Source organism: Bos indicus x Bos taurus, chromosome 7, assembly GCF_003369695.1.
Source record: "Bos indicus x Bos taurus breed Angus x Brahman F1 hybrid chromosome 7, Bos_hybrid_MaternalHap_v2.0, whole genome shotgun sequence".
In the NCBI taxonomy this organism is placed as follows: domain Eukaryota; kingdom Metazoa; phylum Chordata; class Mammalia; order Artiodactyla; family Bovidae; genus Bos; species Bos indicus x Bos taurus.
The window spans coordinates 102,552,927-102,572,534 of NC_040082.1; the positions used below are offsets into that span (position 1 = coordinate 102,552,927).

Genomic DNA, 19,608 nt, shown 5'->3' on the forward strand with positions numbered 1-19,608 from the left:
TGCCTGGCCCCACCTGCCAGCCCTCTCCCTCACCCGGGACTGGGAACGCCCCAGCCCCACCCCAGAGGGCCAAAGGGCACCTTGAGGTTTCCTCTTCTTCCGCAAACAGGAGGTGACGTAGCGCTCCAGTTCACGCAGGGTGGATGGCTTCAGGGTCTCGAAGTCAATCTCGATCTCGTCGGGGTTGGAGTTCTTGAGGGAGGGCTCCCTCGACTGAATGATGTGCACCACGCGGCCCAGCTTCTCGCCAGGCAGTTTGTTGATGTCCAGGCTCAGCTGCCGCTTTTCCTCATATGACATGGGCTTGCATTTGTCCTCTTCCTCCGACTCATAGGCGGGAGGGGGCTTGCTCTTCAAGGGTGCTGGCTCCTTCTTGCTACGAAGGGGTGATGCAGATACCGTTAGGAATGGGTCTCTGCAGGAAAGTGGGGCACCCATCCCTTCGTTTAGGGCTTGGGGAGGCTTCTACACCCCCTCCCAGTGGTCTTCACAGGGGACAGGGGACGCTGGCAACACCCTTCTGTGAGTGCGGAGCTGTGGCTGAGACCAAGACCGGTGAGCTGGGGGCATCTCGTTGCCCACCACGCCCTACCATCCTCCCCTCAAGGCCCGTCCCAGGGAGGGGGCATTTGTCAGGTGGGGCGGCCACAGACCTCGTGCTGCTGTTACTGCTGTTATTTTTCTTGGTCTTTTTGGGAGGAAGTTCCTTGGCTTTGCTTTTCTTATTCTCCTCCACTTCCTCTTTCTTTTTGTGCTTTTCTTTTTTCTTTTCCTTTTTGTCTTTCTCCTTTTTCTTTGGTTTGTTCTGCTGGGGCTGTGAAAGCGCTGCAAGCTGCTCGTGCACGGCTTTGAGCTGTGGTGCAGACAAGCAAGACACACACTTGTCATGACCTGCCATCTCACCAGCTATCCGCGGGGCACAGGCCCACCCAGACCCTTGAACCCCCAAGGCAGACCAGTGTCCTCCTTGTCAGAGGAGCTGACACTCAAGCCCCATGACCATCCTTGGTCCCAGGAAGAGGATCCCTAAAGTGGCTCGGCAAGTGTATAGACACGTGTGGGCTCTAAAGGCCAAATTGTAGGGAGATGACCATCCAGAAGGCCCCAGGAGACGGACAAACTGGCTCAACCACCTCCTTCCAGACACCAGAAGTTCCAGAAGCCTGACTTCTGCCCAGAGAACGGCCACATCAGCCCACATCCATACCCACAGTGTACATATAAGTATGAACAATATGCACTTGACTAGGCACAAGGGGACCTGCTGGCATGCAAAGCCAAGGGCATCATGCGGACACCTCCCTCTAGCAGGGCTGCCCAGGCCATGGACTGGCAAGGCCAGAGGTGGGAGCTGGATGGAGAACGGGGCTGCCTCTGCCCTCACCTGCTCCTGGAGCTCGGCCAGCCGCTGGGCTCGCTCCTCCTCGGAGTCGTCAGTGGAGCTGTCACTGTCTGAGGAGCTGTCGCTGCTGCTGTCACTAGAGGAGGGCGGGGCAGCAACCTTGGTGGGAGGCGGCACCACTGGGGAGGACACGGCCACTGCAGGCTCCTCGGGCTCATCTGGCATCTTGGCAAAGCGCATCTCGAACACATCCTGGAAGTGGGGGAGGGAGGGGAAGCCGTGCCCATGAGGGCTGCTAGGTGCCCGGGGCGGGCACCTGGACTGTGGCCCCACACCAAGCCATTCCTGGCTGGGAGAGCTGACTCGAAAGGAAGCAGAGGGCTGGGTCAGCGGTGACCCCCTTCTTGCCACTAAGCTGAAGCGTGTGCAAGGGCTCCCAGTAGTTCTTCCAAAACTCCTCTCTCAAATCTCACTTGGAGGTGAAAGGCACTCCCAACATGGCCTGATGCCCACTCCCTGAGAGATGTGGCCTAAGGACCCACCTCACAGTAGATGGCTGGCCCAATGAGGACATCAGGCTGGGCACCCCTGACAGCTGCAGACCTGGACAGACTCACAGAGAAAGTGCTCTGAGGCTCCTGACAGCTTGGTGCTCAGTGAGGACCCCCCAGGGGAGCCTGCCAGATGCTGGGCTGGGCAGCAGGACACAATACTGAACAGAACAGGAGGCTCTCTCACGGGTCACATCCCCACAGGCAGCAGACACGGCCTGCAGGTTTAGAGTTCCAGAGGGAGTGAAGGCCCCAAGGTGGGAGTGTGCCCCACATAGAGCCCACAGCCTGCAGTGATCGGGTCCTCACTGGCGATGGCATCTCCAGGACACAATAGAAATACGAGAAAAGTACAGAAAAGGTGTGGAGCACTGCAGACCGGCTATGGGAGAGGACTGGCTTTGTGAGGCGAAAGCTACCTGAGCAGGGACCCTGGGTGGACTGAGCACCAGATCCTACCCCAGAAGATCCCAAGACCTTTCAACTCTGAGATTCAGAAATCTGATGGAATTGCATGGGTCACAGAACCCAGCGGGGCAGCAATCCTTCCTGGGCTCCAGGGGTTCAACTGTGTGTTGCCTCGCCTGCCAGCTGGCCATTCCCTCTCTACCCAAGGGACTTTGTCACCAGAAATCCAATGACGACTCAGAACTGATAGTGGTGGAAGGAACAGAGCTGTTTCCCTAGCAGGATGTTGAGACCTGTTTTAAGCCCAGTTTAATACAGCAACTCACACAACAGAAGCAGGGGGACCTTTCTCAAGCGCGACCTGATGCTTGAGAGAACAGCAGGGCCCAGAAGGGCCACAGGGTCAAACTCCAAGGCTGCTATTTCAAACTGGGGTGTGTTTGACAGGGCGCAACCTAGGAGACTCTCTCGATGCTCTAGAGACACATCTTCAGGTTTCCCCATCCAGAGAGCTGGGGAAGCATGATCTGGGCAGCAGACTGTGGGACTGTTCCCTCTGCTCCAGATTACTCAGTTTGACCTCCTCCAAGGCAGTTTCTCCTCTCAAACAAGGTGCCTGCCTGAACTCTGCTGAGTGGGTTTGAGGTTAAGAAGGGCAATATCTTTCTATATTTATTCAGAAATAAATCCTGGAGCATATCCAAGGGCAATGAAGAAGAAAAACAGGAGAGATGACCAGACACTATCATTGTTCAGATTGCCAGGTGCAAGACCTGTGGGCAAGCCCATCTCTGCCCACAGGGCCCTGAATGTGGGCAGGGGCCCACGACTGCCCCCCACAAGCATCTAGAAGAACCGGGCCCACACTTGGAGAAGTGTGTTTAAGAAGGCGGTGGAGCAGCTGGACCCCAAGACAGGACAGTTGCAAGCACCTGGTGCTGCTGGGAGGTGATCCTTTACCAAGTAGAAGCTACGTGTGTCACTAGTTTGTGAACCAGCCCCCATGCCAGCCGTCAGAGAGCTCTACCTTACCACAAGGGCACCCCTGTTCTTGCCCCACAGGTTACAGCTGCTGTGGAAATGAAGCCCCCTTCCACTCCCTGGCTGCTTCTGGCCCTTGACCTACCAAGGCCCCAAAACCAAACAGCAAGGAGCATGGAACAGAAGGCCAAATGGGCCGCCAGCCTCCTGGGCTGTGCCCAGCTGAACGATCCATCATCCCCGTGTCTGCTCCAGCCCTAGGGGGGACACCCCGGGAACACACTTGGGCCTGTGTGCCAGTGAGCTAAGGGCTGCTGCAGAAAACCTTCCCAAGTGACCCAGACAAACATGCACCTGCTGCTGCTGCTGCTGCTAAGTCGCTTCACTCGTGTCCGACTCTGTGCGACCCCATAGACGGCAGCCCACCAGGCTTCCCCATCCCTGGGATTCTCCAAGCAAGAACACTGGAGTGGGGTGCCATTTCCTTCTCCAATGCATGAAAGTAAAAAGTGAAAGTGAAGTCGCTCAGTCGTTCCCGACTCTTAGCGACCCCATGGACTGCAGCCTACCAGGCTCCTCTGTCCATGGATTTTCCAGGCAAGAGTACTGGAGTAGGGTGACATTGCCTTCTCCGAACATGCACCTGCTCTGTGGTAAACAAGACAGATGTGCTCCTTGTCCTCAAGGGGCAAACACAGATTGTTATAATGTGTCCTAAGCGCTAAGGCAGAAACAGCAAGAGTTGGCCAAGAGCCTATGGAGGAACCTGAGACCTAAGAATGAGAAGAGGGTAACAAAGGCTGCAGACACACAGGATGGTACAAATGAGAGAAAGGTCCAAATGGCGTGGGGTCAGGCAAGAGACAGTAAAACCCAATGAGCTGCACCCAGGGCAAGTGTCTCAGAAGGGGGGAGTGACAGGAAGGAGCAGTGATCAGCAGCACACACCAGGGGAGCAGGGCTCAGGCCTTCTGTGCTAGGACGCTAGTGTCTTGAGGTGTACCCATCTACTCTGCCTAGTATGACATGACCTCCACCCCACTCCAAGGACCTGGGCCACATCGCAATTCTCAACATCAGAGAGAACCCTGGCTTCCGAGAGCAAGCATCTCTTCTCACTATAGTGTTGACCAGGGCCATCTACTCTGGACTGTATCAGACTCATGGAGGAAGCTCCCTACCCTCTTTAGTGACAGAGATGCTCAGGTGCTGGGAGGCGGTGGTGTCCAAAGACTCCCGGCAAACCAGCCTTCAGCTGAGCACAGCTGGAGACCAAAGGGGAGGTGCTGTCCAGTCAGCCCGTCTTTGCCCCACCTGGATACTGCTTTCGGGCTTAGCCATACCTGGGCATACCAGGCTCAGGGGCTGGGGACATGCAAGTGAGAAGTAGAATTCAGGCCATGGAGGCCCACTTGGCCCCAGGTGCTGGAGACGCAGCCATGAGGGGACACTCAAGACACACACACGAACACACACAACCATACATACACTGGAGGTACATTGGGGCCTTGGCTATGTATGTACCTTCCTCAGTTTAATGTTTTTCCCTTGCTGTAAAACAACTGTGTACCACCATGAATTTGCACTTTCTGCTAAAATAAAACTCTGGTAATCCACGTAAGCACAAAACTTCCTAAATTACCCCTCCCTTCACAGCAGAACAGAGAGCAATGAACAGTACCAGCAGCAGCTCTGGGCCCAGAAGCTAGGCTAGCAACCCTCAGCTCAAGTCAACTGCAGGTTCCCAAGGACACTGTGAACCCAAGGGTTCCTAGCTATCTTTGTGACCATAGCTGCCAGGAGGTGGGATGTGGGCTTTCTAAAGATCCAGCATTTGGAGGCTGGACAAAAAACATAAAGTGGATCCTTTCCAGTAAAACTTTCTGGGTCAACCTCAGCCCCTGGGCACAGCAGGTCTCAACTCTTCTTACTGACACACACAAGGGCCAGAATTTTTTTGCTCCTCTTCCCCAGTAGGCAATCTAGCCCCCTAAACCATGCTGATCCTGGAGAACTTTGAAAGAAAGAAGAAAAACAAACCTCTAAATGCTACAAAATATAGGAAGTGCATTCTAGAAATGCCCACAAGGGACCTGCCACGTCAACTCTGCCGAAGCAGACACCCCAACCTGCTTCCAGGCGTTTTACTTTCAGTAGCATGGAGACCCACCCTGTGAAGGGCAAAGCAAGCTGGGGGCAGAGGCAGCCCTGCACTGAGTCGCCCACTGGGCACTGCCCTCTGCCTCCCACCTAAGTGGACCCTCCTCGAGGGCAAGGACCTTGTCCCATTCCAGCCTTGTATCTGGAACCAACATTTAGAAAAGAGCTGCCATGTGGCAAACACCTCGGTGTCCGTGCTATGAGTAGATCCCATGTTTGGGCATGCTCATGGCACCTCCAGAACAAGAAAAATGCTGTGTGTGTGGCTCTGAGGGAACCACTGCCACCTGGTGGTGATGTCTGAGAACTGCAGTACAGGTATGACGCCTGAGCAGCTAGGATGGCAAATGTAAAAGTAAATAGTAGAAAAGGCAACCTTGTGAGGAAAGCAGACAACACAGCACCAAACTGAAGAGAGTGCCCCTTCCAAAAACAGAAAACCTCAAATAAAGTAATACACAGTCAGCAGAAATCAGAACCTTCAAGTCTGAGTGCATGTTTAATTAACAATAACCAGGTTCATACCAGTCAGGTGTTCTTTTCTTTTTAAATACCTAGAGTTTCAGGACACCAAAGGCTGACCCAGACAAGCCCAAGTGAAAGAACATCTTGGCTCCAAGACGATGACACAGGAGACAACATGCTGGTGAGTGTGGGACAGTGTGTGAAGCTAGCAGAGCCGGAGTGGTCTCCGACAGACACCGACTCAAGGCCATCAAAGGCCCTGTGCAAGTCCTCGCTTCTGGAAGCATTCCACAGCTGACAGAGAAAAGCCTGGGGTGAGGAAGCCCCACCAGGACCCCAGGAGAGCCTGTCGCAGGATGTGTGACTTGGACCGTGTGACAACGGGTGGTCCAGGCTGCTCTGACCCTGAAAGCAGAAGTGCAACCTGGGGTCTTGGGGAGAAGAGGCTGGGAATTTTCATTATATGTGATTTCAAAAAATTATAATAATGAAAACAGGTAACAGTACTAAATGTTGACTTTATTCTCCATAATTTTTAACTCCTGATCTTTTTACTCAAAAGACATGTCTCTGCTGAAATTTGGGCATAGTTGTTCCTTGTTTCTTTTTAAAAACAAAAAAACAAACAAAAAAAGAAAAGTGGAGCTAGTTCACGCGTTTCTTTTGTAATCTGCCCCCTCGCCCCCACCCACGTGTGCACTCCACAGCACACACCACCTAGAATCAATCTGAAGGGGCCAGAATCCCACCCCACTAGGGCTCCGTAGCCACACAGAACGTCTAGAGGCAGCCGCGCTGCAGCGGGAAGGCACGCATCATGGCTCTCAAGGCTCCAGTGAATGCCCGCAAATGAGCAGCTACTTCAGCTCACAGCTGGGACAAAGTGTCTACCTGGCAAGAGTGTCCCTCGCCGACTTGAGACAGGTCTGTTTTGGAGAAGAGTTGGGCCATGCACAGGATGCGCACTCTTCCGGCCAAGGGGAATCGAATGCAGGGGGGTGGGGGTGGGGGGTTGGGGGGGCTTTCAGTGGAACACCCCAAAACCCAAAATGCCCAAGACCAAAACCAACCACCCTACCTTAATCAAAAGGAAATAATCCCAATGTAAAATATATGTATTATTCTGACTTTAGTCCACTCTTCCAAAGCAACATGGCATTATACCAAAGCAAGCGACAAAAGTAAAACCTGCTGAGGCCCACAGAGGCCTGGCCCACCCAGGACCCCAGCCTGCTCTGCTGCAGGACGCCACACCCGGAGCTGCCCCAGAGCCTCACCTGGAGCTTGCGGGCCATGGCCACCACCTCATGGTCAGGAGGGTTATACTTGTAGCAGTTAGAGAACATCAATCGGACATCGGCACCAAATTCCTGAGCATCACGGTACTCACGGGCCTCCAGTTTAGACTAAAAAGACAGGACGGGTCCTGGTTAGTCACGGCTGCCTATGCTCCAAGAAGGGCTGTCTGCAGGAGCAAGTCAACTTCTCAATGGCTCGGAGTTTAACCCAGACCTCAATGGGGAGAAGTTATTACCTCAGTCCTCAGCATCAAGCGGACACAGAGATACTCTAACAGCAAGTCTCAAGGCCAGGAGATGCCCTGCTAGTGTCTAACCCACTGTGCCTGGCAAGAGTACACAGGATCCAGAGAGACGAAGCTTAAGCTACAACTAACTGTAAAGAGAGGGCTGGCTCTAGTTCTGACCTGGCCTGTATTTGTCCTGTTGACGTCAGACAGGACACCAATCAAAAGGAACACAGCAATGTCCTCTGCTCTGCCCAAGTTTGGACAGGTTTATTCCACTCCCACATGGAAAAAATGCCAAAGGCTTAAAATAAACAAAATCAAAAATGCCAAGAAAATGCCAGCACTTGGGACTTCCCCTGGTGGTCTAGTGGCTCAGATTCAGAGCTCCCAATGTAGGGGGCCCTGGTTCAACCCCTGGTCAAGGAACTGGCTCCTGCATGCTGCAACTAAAGACCCCATGTGCTGCAACTAAGACCCAGCACAGCCAAAGAAAAAAACATATATGTATATATATATTTAAAATGCCAGCACTCACGTGCCTCTCAAGAGCCTGTCAAAGTCACCACTGTCCAAACCCTCCTGTGCCTGCCACGCAAAGGTGTCTATGGGCACTGGGCCTCGGGACCACAGATGGCTGGCCTCAGATGGGGGCAGGGGCAGCACTGCTGTCCGCGACCAGCAGGGTCCCAGGATCTCGGGGGCTGCACGCCTCCACAACCCCCAGCAGGGGGCACTAGGCCACTCTGGGTTGGTGAGGAGATTTAGACAGCTCCTGAGACTGTCTCCTCCTGGACAGGCCTCAGAGGTGCTGGCCTTTCCTGTCCTGAACGCATCCACTCACCTTGATTGTGCTCATGTCCATGGGGTGCTTGATGATGTCACAGTAGTCATGCAGACCCAGCGCCTCCACGTCCACGGGCTTGTAGAAGGGCCAGGCGTAGGCCGCGTGCTTCTTGGCGAACATCTCCTTAAGGATGCCATTGCAGCACTTGAGCTGCTCTGAGACCTTGCTGCTCTTATCTGGCGCCGGGTGCTGCTGCGAGTCAGGCACGTCCTTCTTCGGGGGTTTAACAGGCCGGCTGCTCTCCCGCCGGGGGCCCAGCTTGGCAGTCTTAGGCTCCGGGGGCAGTGAGGGCGGCTCATGAATGGGGTCAATGGTGGTAGGGGTGGTGGTATCTGCTTTCCTCTTAACCCCCTTCTTTGTCTGCCAAGAGCACAGGCGCAACAGGCATGGTCAGAGGCAGTGGCTGGCACAGCGGGCCCTCAGGGTCACTCCTGAAGCCAAGTCCTTTCTAGGGTCTCAATTCTCAACAGGGAACAGGGCCCAAAGGTGAAGGACTGAAAACAGGGAGACCCTGTCCCACCACTCTGTTCTGCAGCTGGGACAGGACCCTGCCAGTGGCAGGAGAAAGCACATAACCGAGTGTGGGATCTGCTCACCAGAGGCCAAAGAGACTTCTGAGAGCAATTTCCCACAGGCCAGGGACCTCTCCCAGAGCCCACCCCTGTCACTGGCCACCCACGGAAGGCACACTCAGAGACTATTTAGACGGCATCTGCAAACACACAGTCTACATTAGAACCGGGAAGGGGGCAGCAACCACCTGGAAGGTGTTACTCAATTATGGGATCTCTGGGTCAACAGCTTTCGGGCTGTGCTGATTTAAACACAGCTTGATGCCCCCTTGAAATACCCACAAGTGCCCTGGGAGCCAGAAGCATTGGTAAGGATGGGTGACTGTCTCCTGTAAGCCTCACTGCAACTGGGGGGGGGTGGGAAAGGGGTTCTTTTAGCTGACGTGGCGGGACCTACAGAGTGGCCAGGCTGGGCCACACATACACAGGAGGCTCACCTTCACAGGCTGTGGGGTGGCTGCAATGATGGGCGGGTGGCTCTGCACGGGCTGGGGGGCTGGCGCAGGTGGGGGCAGTGGCTGGGGGGGCACTGGCGGGGGCGTCTGCAGCGGCTGGGCAGGTACCACTGTCATGACAGGGGTCTGGACGATGAGGTCTGGGGTGACGGCAGGGAAGGGGTGAGGTGTGGCCTGCACAGATGGAGGATTCTGCTGAGGGGTCTGGGTCTGCGGAGGAGTCGACGCTTGCGTTGTGTTTGGTACCGTAGAGACGCCAGGTTTTGCTGTCCCTATCAATCATAAAAGGGACAGGTGGTTAGATGCCAGGCCTGCACGCTGGCTGACCTTGTGGGGACACTGCCATACGTGGTGAGCACACAGTGCCATGGGCATGGCACACACAGTCACCAGAACAATTTGTCTAAGAGACGGAACAGCCCAAACACCCTGGCCCTCAGACAGATCTGTCCACCTGTCCTAGGAGGCTCCAAGAGCAGTGGCACACCACATGCCACACTTCCTGGGGTGTCCTGGCTGCAAGTCCTCACTCAGGCACAGAGACCCCTTCATGAGCATGAAGGCATGAGCCAAAGGAACAGGAAACTCATGCTGAGACTTAGCACCATGACAGTGATAGCAAAAAAATATTCCTTGGCACTTTCAGGCAGAGCTGTCCTCATTCCCAGAAACGCTGCCTTCTGAGTAAGCATTTCTGGCAGGAGGCCAGGATCAGCAGCCCGAGCCAAGGTTTCTGGAAACTGGCAGCCCACTATCCCTCTGAATCACAGGGGCAGGATGGACAGCTGCTGCCCTTCAGGACTGGCTCACACTGCCTCCCTGCAGCAGTGTGGGTGAGCCAAAACACACAAGGTCCCACAACTACCCAGGTGAATGAAGCCCAAACCCCTCCCAGCAGGGAGGCTGCGGCTCCTTGGTTCTGAGTATACTGGACACCTGTGGGCAGGTTCCACAGCCAAGGGGTGACCCTCAAGACCAGCTCTCCTTGGCTACCCCTCAGCACTGCAACGGAGATAGCCAACCCCCTTCACTCCCATGAAATTACCCCTTCCAAGCAAGACAGGAAGTCAGGTGAAAGCTTGCTCCTTAGAGCAAACAACTCACAGCACAGGCCACCTTGCAAGCATCATCTTTCTGCAACTTGGGTGCTGCAGATGGCAAGATGCAGAAGGCAGCTGTGAAAACTTCCTGTACAGAAACATTTCACGAGTAGGCTACTCCCTACCAACTGGCCTTCAGAATGGTATGTCAGGCTGGGGGGCAGGGGCGGGGTGGGAGCTAAGACAGAGAGAGTTTGACTTCAGAAGACTATCCAGTAGCAGGTATGACTCGGACACAAGTGGATTAAGATAACTCAAGTGACAAACCTTAAGGCTCTAGGATTAATTAAGACTAAGACTGCCCTTGATCAGATCAATTTTACCCAAAATGAAAAAGACGGTCTATGGCATCGGTGGGATGAAGAACTCAAATTGTGAAATACTTAAAAAAAAAAAAAAAAAGTTACACTTTCTTTTTAACTGAAGTCCATCGAGAAAGGCAAGGCCCAATGTTTTCTACTCTGCTGGAGGGTCAAATGACCCTCTGAGCTGGCTCCCCTGATGAACCTGGCTCCACCATATCCAAAATAGCAACAACACAGGTAGCAAATAATATAGCTGTCTTCCCACCACTCTAGTCTCCCAATGAACTCGGAGAAGGCTAGCCAACTGGGGAGAGAGAAAGCCAATTTTCTTGCTGTTTCAATGTGAAGCTAAGAGTGCCAGGGCCACTGAAGGTACCCTACCTGCTTCTTTCCTCCCACGTCCTCTTCCTTTTGCCTGGACTATCACGATCTCAGTTTCTTCAGTGGGCAGTTCGTTGATTTTTTGCAAGAAGAGCTTCTCCAGAGCTTCTGCCATTAAGACTATGTCATCTCCAGGCTAAAAGAGGAGACACACACAGTGAGGGTTGGCAAGCCCTCCCCACCTTTCTAGACAGAACAAGAGCTCCCCATCCTAGGTCCCAAAGTGTGGAGCATCGTATTCAGAGTCCTCCAATCTGAACTCCAAAGGGCCACAACACAGCTATACTACCTGGCACTGCAGAGGCTGCCTAGGCCTGCAGGTCTGCTGCCTCTCCAGCCTTTTAACTTCTGGCCTGAGAAATCATCCTAATGCCTGCAGTATTTATCGAGCACTGCCAACCACAGACTGGGGTCCCTCCCTTGACACGATGCAACTTCACCAGAATTACTTGGATTGCACAGGATACATGAGCAGGGCTCCAATAACGTTCCCCAGGGTGTTGCCAAAGCAGCTCACTGAGGCCTGGGGAAATGTCCATTCCTTACTGCCTCATGGGTTCCACTCGGTCACCTCACCTGTAACATCCCTCAACCCACTCAGCTCTAAATGGAGAACTCTAACTGTACATATTTCCCTTAAACCTAGCGATGAGAGCTGAGACTTTAAACAAATGATCTGGCTTCATGGCATAGCCAAGATGAATGGCTTGGCTATTGGGTTAAGATGTGATCTTTAGGCCTACAGGTAAGACCCTACAAGGGGATACTTGATTCTCCGGCCACAGGCTATTATTGATGGTCATGTCCACAGTTGCAAATGCAGCAGGCCCCACACTGTACCCTCTCTCACATGTAGGTTTCTGTCTGAGCACATCTTTCTTTACAACTGGGCTTCCCTGGTGGCTCAGCTGGTAAACAATCCGCCTGCAATGCAGGAGATACGTTTTGTTTAATCCCTGGGTTGGGAAGATCCCCTGGAGAACTGAACGGCTACCCACGCCAGTATATTGGCCTGGACAATTTCATGGACTGTATAGCCCATGGGGTCGAAAAGAGTCGGACACAACTAAGCAGCTTTCACTTTCTTTACATTTTCTCTACATTTCAGTAGATTCCTTCCTGACAATTTGAGTCTCCTAACAAACTTTTTAGTGATTCACTACTGTCCTTTTCACATCTTCTCTACTAGACATGCTCAAGAACCAAAGTCCCAAGGGCATCAGAAGCACATGCTTCCAGAAGCACATGCTAACGAGGACGGCTGAGAAACACAGCCAGAAGGCTACTGGCCTCAAAAGACACATACCCAGTTCACACGCAAAACCAACGGCCCCACCTACCTCTGCTGCCAGCGGTCTCCTCTGGCCGGACCCCACTCTACCTGCACCCCGCACCCCTGCCCATGGGTTCCAGACGTGCCCACCACCTCCTCTACCTTCTGCTTCTCCACCAGCCCCCACATCTCACCTTGTTGTAGATGTAACAATTTGTAAACATAGTGTTGAAGTCCTGGATACATTCCTGAGCATTCCAGTAATAGTTGTTTTCCAAGCGCTTCTTTATTGTTCCCATATCCATAGGTGTTTTAATGATCTTATAGTAATCCTGCAGAGGAGAGAGAGCAAAAAGGCCAATGTCACCTCCGCAGCCAGGCAGCACTCACGGGTGGGGCGCGGATCTCACCCAGCCTCACGCCACAGACATGCAGACCTAAGCTCTGCCACCGCATCAGTGAGCCATCTCATGGATGGACTCCAAGATAAAGTGGTTCACAGAAGAGTTGCTAAAAGCTGAGTGGCAATTTAGAATAAGTAACAGGCAAAGTCACTCAACCTTTAAAAAAGTGGTTCTTATCTGGTAAAATAACCCACGGGAGTTTCTACTTTCTCCCCACCATGTGAAATTATCCACATCCATAAAATATATTCAAGCCTCAACAACTGGACCCCTTGCTTCCTGTCACACTGAAGCACCATGGACCAAAAGCCTCTATCTTCAGTTCATCTCACTTCCATTCCTTTTACCTACATATAGTCTATCACTAAGGATCCAGTAGTATCTGGATACAGTTCAACAACTAACCAGGTTAAGTGCCAGATGAGGAATCAAATGGAGAGTCCTCACTATTCTTAGTTTAAAAAAAAAAAAAAAAAAAATCCAAAATTCCAGCAGACCCACTCCTCAAACCTCTGGATCTTATTCTACAAGTGCTGAACAGAAGACATCAGACAGCAGGTGTAGATGTGGCAAAAGCCCTTCCAATCAAACTCTCTTCTACCATTATACCTTTCCCAAAATCTAAACCTATCTTACAAGCAAATGCTTATGATCAGACAGGGCCTGGGTTTCCAGGAGGAAGGACCACAGAGGGGCAGGCGAGAAGGTGCACCTGCACACAGCTCGCCGCCCCATTAAGGTCCACTCTCTCCAAGGCTCCCACAGTCAGGCCCAGGTGAAGTACCAGAACCGCATCACATCCCAGGGGCAGCCTGACGGCAGCGGGGCAAGTCGGTGCTCTGGCAAGCATCGAGGTCCTGCCCAAGAACAGAGGCGAGCAATGCTGAAAAAGTAAGCCAAGGGTGTGAGGTTCTGAGTTGCTCTGACACCCACGAGAAAGGAACAGAAGTCGCTGGCATACACCTGAGAGCTGGCACAGCTCACAGCCCTGCCCCAAATGGGGCTGCGGCACAGGCCTAGGTACCCTGGCGAACAGGCCTCAAGAGGAGACTGAACCAGACTTTCTACACTGTATTTGCTCTGACCACCTTTCCCAAGAGAACGAAGTCCAAATATATCTGCCCTGGGGGAAACTCAGATTTTATTCCATGGCCCAAGATCGTGGGGTCACCACCTCAGACTGGTGTCAGGCGCTTGAACCGGCCGTGGGGTGCCGACAGTGGTATGAGGCCCAACAAGACAGTAGCTGAGGACAGAGCAGGAGGAGGAGGTGAGACAGCGACAGGTGAGGGTGGGGGGACTGAAAGGGAGGCAGGGGCTTAAGGGGCAAGACGACCACCCATCTGCACACATGTATGGAATGACAGAAGCAGGCATTCCAATAAGGCCAGCAGGGACCAGAGGCCGAGACACAGGTAAAGATCTGGAAGGGATCAGAAAATAGAAAAAGAATAAACTCTTTCCTGAGATGGCCCTATTCCCATTTCCTGGGGAGGGGGCTGTCCCTGGAAACTGGGCTTCAGTATGACACTGTTCCCAGTCAAAGAGCCCTGCCCCAGCCCTCTGGGTTAGCCCCTAGCTCGGCCACCTCTGTGAAGGCACCAGATCAGTGCCACCACCCCCAGCTTCTTCTTCCTCCATTGGAGCTGCTGAGGGTGACACCAAGTCACACTGGGACCCCAGAGGAGCTTGGCCTCCACTTCAGAGAATGACCTCAAACTCCCAAACCCCTTAGCCTGCCAGCCCATGCACACCCTTGTCTGTCCCACTGGCTGGCAGGCCGCCTTCTCAGGATCTCCGGTCCCCCGACCCCCTTTCTGCTCAGTCTTCACCGTCTTAGCTCTCCGTGCCTCTGCTCCCTCCGCATTCACCTGAACAAACCAACCCCTCCCTCCTCCACCTGGCCCTGCCACAGTTTCCCTTCAAAGCCAAATTTCTTGAACCGGTGGCTTCACATCCTCACCTTCTTGTCCACACTGCTGGGAATCTGGTTTCTACTTCTGCGCCACAGCTTCCTAAGGTCACCAATGCCCTCCTAAAGGCCAACAGGAGGGTCACGGTGGAATCCTCAGCTCTCTGACCTTCCTGTAGTCTCTGATGTGGACACCTGAGAGGCTGCTCTCTGTTGGTGACCCTCCTAGCCTCCTGCTCCCTCCAGTGCTATAAAAGCTGTGGGCCCCATTGGATTCCAACTACAGTGCCTTCTCTCCCCATTCTTTGCATGTGCTCTAGGAAGGTCACCTCACCTGTGGATCCTGCACAGCCCACTCCTTAGTCTAGCTAGAAGCTGGTACCGCAAGCTCTCCCAAGAGCCTCCTTCCTTCCAGTGATGGGCTCAATGCCTCTGTGGTCAATGAGGAGAGCGACCTTTGGAGCCCAGATTCCATGAGGACCCTTCTTTTGTTCCCATCGGCTTTCCTCCACCAGTTCATGACCTGAGCCTGCAGCACCCCCACCTGACTCTCCTCCTGAGTGCACACGATGGGTATTCAACGGACAGACAGTACTGGACAGCTGTCAGAGATACAGCGACCGTCAAGCAAGGAAGGTCGCACTGATGGGTCCCTCCTCCTTGAGACCAAGTGCCTGGCAGAGGCTGGGGTCCTGCACCAGTGCAGTTCTGCCTCGCAGATTCACATCTGGGTCAGCTGCAACAATCATCTAATTCCAACGCCCTTGTCCAGGTGTGTGTGGGATTTGGCAAACAACAGAAGACAATTTAAAGACAATTAGTCCTTGATGCTTTGAAGAAAGAAAAAATTAACACGTTATCCTGTTTCCTCCCCGAGGTTCAGTTAAAGGCAGAAGTTGAGTTTCCAGAGCCATTTGCTAGCAATGTGGGCAAACAGAGAACTCACAAAGCAAAAAGGAGAGGAACAGGGGCACAAAAGAATAACAGCAGATGTAACATGGCCACAACACACCCCTCTTCAATCCAGGCCACCTCCGTGTACCTGGCTCCATCCTGCCACCTTTCCCTGCCCATGCTCTGGGTGACAACGAGGATGCCAGTACCAGAACAGGTACTGCAGCAAGCCAATTCTTCTCAGAATCTTACCAACCACGTCTGCTGAACCTACTGGGTCGGTCTGGCCAACCAAGTCTGTGGAGGGAGGGCCTGGACCACCAAGTGACCCCACTTCAAGTCCCCCGAAGCAAGGGCAAACTGCAAGCAACCCTCCACTTCTATTTCAATCTCGTCACACAACATGTCCCAGAATCGTAGCATCAAAGAAACCAGTTACTATTTAATTCAGTCAGCACTTCTCTCTTTCCCCACTTCCATTCATCAGGACTGCTAAAACCCCTCACTCAAGGATACTGGAGTTTGGCTCCACCCTCCCATCAATCCATCCTTACAGGAGCAACACAGGAGGAGACCTGGAGGAAGGCAGCCCTGGACCCTGCCCAGATTACTCACAGGGAGGTTTAGCTTGACGGCATCCACAGGCTGCTGGAAAGGCCACGCAAACTGGTGTTTCCATAGTGTCTTGAGCACCACTTTGAGCAGATATTGCAGTTGGTTGGTCTGCCTCTTGGGCTTGTTGGGGTTGGAAGTCTCCGGAGGAGGGGGGTTGGTGCTGGCTGTGTTGGCTTGCTGGGGTTGGGCCTGGGCCTGCGTTGTAGACATCTGGGTAGTTTCTAGTCCATCCCCCATTACTGGCAGATTTCTCAATCTCGTCCCAGGGCCACTCTCCGCAGACATGCTACTGATCCCATCACATTCTTCACTGGGCAATCTACAAAGGAAAAGCCACTGTCAGAGATGAGGCAGTAGAGCGGAGCCATTCACAATGACACAGCCCCGAGGGCTGTGGCCTACAAAGGCCGAGCCCCTCTGATGAAGACCGACTGGGTCGGCTGGAGAGACACTCCAGGCACTGACTAAAAGGGCCCCACTGTCTGCTCCCCTCAAAGATTCATCATCCAGTAGGAAAGAGAACCAGGAATCAACTTTGAGGGCCAGGCCATGGAGTCTCAAGTCAGCCAGGGGCTGAAAGGGGCTGTGGGAGCTAAGGAGTTCAGGGGAAGGTGGATATAATAAACAACAAACCAAGTTTTCACCTCTGAGTTTTTAGTGGACACTGTGAGAGAGGATGATTTGCAAGCCTCAAATTATCTCTTCATTAATATTTTTGTTTATATTTGTGGCTCATGAAACATTTAGCCACGTCGGTAATTGTACTTGGTGAGTGGGGGCCAAGCAGGAAGGCCAGACTGCCTGAACCTTTTTTAGCCCACACAGTCCGCTGCTGAGTGCTCACACTTACGAAAAATATTTTCTTGGTAACTTACATAATGTAGGTTTGGAGATTAAAGAGATACCACACGGTAACTGCTGATAACATAAAAATGAATCCATACTTGACCTACTGTTTTATTAACCAGCTTTTCAAAGTTTGTTTATAAAGGGATAGAGGGGCACTTCCTGTGATTCTTTGGGGGCTTGGGGTGGGGGACAGTACATGTGACCTGCCCCCACCCCAATCAGTGCCTTATTAGCACTCTGTCCATGCACTGCCCCCAACAACCCCTGCTTCAAGCCATACTATGGACATTCTTGCAACGGTGGCTTTGTGCACCTGTCCAGTTATTCTATAGGACAACCACAGGGAAGTGGGTTCATGTTTTTAATGTCAAACGGCCCCTCAGAAAACACACTAACCCACCCCTTACTTTTCATTCTTTTAATGAGAAGAAACATCTGCTTAAAAGCGTACTGATCATTTGCACTCTTGTGCAGTACTTTTCTGACACTTTACTACTAGCAAGAAGGAACAATCAGAAAGTGAGGCAGGAGCTGCTTCCATGTAACGAGCAACTCCAGTAATAAATCCAGGAGTTCAGTGAGGGTAAGAAAACCTCCGTAGCTGAGGAAGTCAGGCAAGGGCTTAGGCAAAGAGGGACGACAGGACTCTGGCAGGCAGAGGGGACAAGAAAAAATGGGGCAAGCTGGCTCGCTTTGTCCCAGCTTTCTTTCTGGAAGACGCTCAGCACATACTAGGCATTCTGGTTCAGTCCAAGTGTAATTTAAAACAAGGTTTTCACAATGGTTTCCATAAATGCAGTTCTGGCAAAATGTTACTGTTGTTGTTCTGTCACTAAGTCATGTCTCTCTGTGACCCCACGGACTACAGCAAGCCAGGCTCCTCTGTCCTCCAGTATCTCCCGAATTTGCTCAAATTCAAGTTTACTGAGTCGGTGATGCTATCTAACCATCTCATCCTCTGCTGCCCCCTTCTCATTTTGCCTTCACTCTTTCCCAGCAAGAAGGTATTTTCCAATAAGTCAGCTTTTCACATCAGATGGCCAAAGTATTGCAGCTTTAGCTTCAGCATCAGTCCTTCCAAGGAAGGACTGGAAAATCACTGAATTTTTAAATGCACAAGGTGAGAACTCACTACATAAAAGCAACTCAGTAGTGAAGTCCGTCATGGCGTGGAGGGGGTGGAGAGCTGAACCTCTTGGTCTGAGGCCTGACAAAGCCAACACGGCCAGGGAGACCGCTTTCCTTCCAGGGTGCTCTGGCTGACTACAGACCTAGCTATCAAGTGGCTAGACAACCCAAGAAGAGAGCGCTGCTCCGAAGAAAAGGCTGATGCGGGGGCAGGAACACACATGGGGAGCCCATGGCCATCACATGGCAGACTGTGGATCCTAGGGATCTGAATCCTTGTTTGCTTTAAGAGGAAGCATTGTTCTCTACCCCCTTTCACCATATAGATATAAAACTTAAGAGTGAAAGTGAATGTGAAGTCGCTCAGTCGTGTCCGACTCTTCGTGACCCCATGGACTGTAGCCCACCAGGCTCCTCCGTCCATGGGATTCTCCAGGCAAGAGTACTGGAGTGGGTTGCCATTTCCTTTTCCGGGTGAATCTTCTCGATCCAGGGATCAAACCCAGGTCTCCCGCACTGCAGGCAGATGCTTTAACCTCTGAACCACCAGGAAAGAGTGCCATTTGCCTATTCTGAGATGGGATACCAATCACTCAAACAAACAAAAACCCATCACTCTGAATAAGTGATTCATCATTTAACTCACAGGAAAGGTCAATACTGTCAATGCTAGAGAAAGGGTGTGTTACAGCAGTGCCAGTTAGGTGTCTAGAGGTGGTCATGCATCTATTCAATGATGTCCAGCTGCTCCCAATATGCTAGTAAGACTTTAAGGTTTATGCCCTCCAGGTAACTCCCAAGACCCAAGAAGGAAGGGACAGCTCCTACAGCAACCTCTAAGCTCTCTACAAGGAGAACACCAACCCAGTTCTAACAACGCCTACAGGAAAAGGGGTTTTGCACGTGCAAAGCTGATTCCTGGTACCTCTCCTGCACATATGGTGCTGGAGATGAAGAAGGGGCACCCAGAGTTAAAACCAGATAGGTGTCCGGCATAAAAGTGTGATGGAGACTGATGGGCCAGCAACCTGCGGAAAGCATCCTCCAAGCCATGACAGCAGTGTGCTAGGAGCTGAGGACCACGAACGGGCATTTCCAGAAGCAACTTAATCTGCTGGTGGGCCAGTGAATATTGCAATAGCACAACAAGCTCTCAGGACCACAACTACTGAAATACAATAGTTTTCAAAGGCAGACGTGACAGGATAGGTCTGCCTCAGGCTCTGAGGATACAAGGCACTTTCCTTTCTCCACCAAGGGGACTTCTGGTACAAGTATGGCCAGAACTAAGGGCCATGTGGTCCTGAAAACGTGTCATGCAATGAGCTGTGGTGGGACAGTGGGGATGGAGGTGCTCCTAATGGGAGGGAGGTACATAAAGCACACCGGGCTGGGAGCCTGGAGAGGACGGGGTGGACACTGGAGCCTTAAGGTGAGTAAA

General features: G+C 52.5%; 1 protein-coding gene across 2 annotated transcripts in view; it reads right to left on the minus strand.

The window, feature by feature from the left end:
* The window catches only part of BRD4 (bromodomain containing 4), an 87,534-nt gene that overhangs the window by 17,269 nt on the left and 50,657 nt on the right, over positions 1-19,608 (minus strand). For both annotated transcript variants that reach the window (XM_027548042.1, XM_027548043.1), the window contains exons 2-10: positions 16,191-16,509; positions 12,560-12,697; positions 11,093-11,228; positions 9,289-9,578; positions 8,277-8,639; positions 7,185-7,313; positions 1,385-1,594; positions 654-853; positions 81-376 (exon numbers count right to left, since the gene is read on the minus strand). In XM_027548042.1, the coding sequence (XP_027403843.1) occupies positions 81-376; positions 654-853; positions 1,385-1,594; positions 7,185-7,313; positions 8,277-8,639; positions 9,289-9,578; positions 11,093-11,228; positions 12,560-12,697; positions 16,191-16,475 (2,047 nt within the window). In that variant the 5' untranslated portion in view covers positions 16,476-16,509. The remainder of the gene's footprint in view (positions 1-80; positions 377-653; positions 854-1,384; positions 1,595-7,184; positions 7,314-8,276; positions 8,640-9,288; positions 9,579-11,092; positions 11,229-12,559; positions 12,698-16,190; positions 16,510-19,608) is intronic.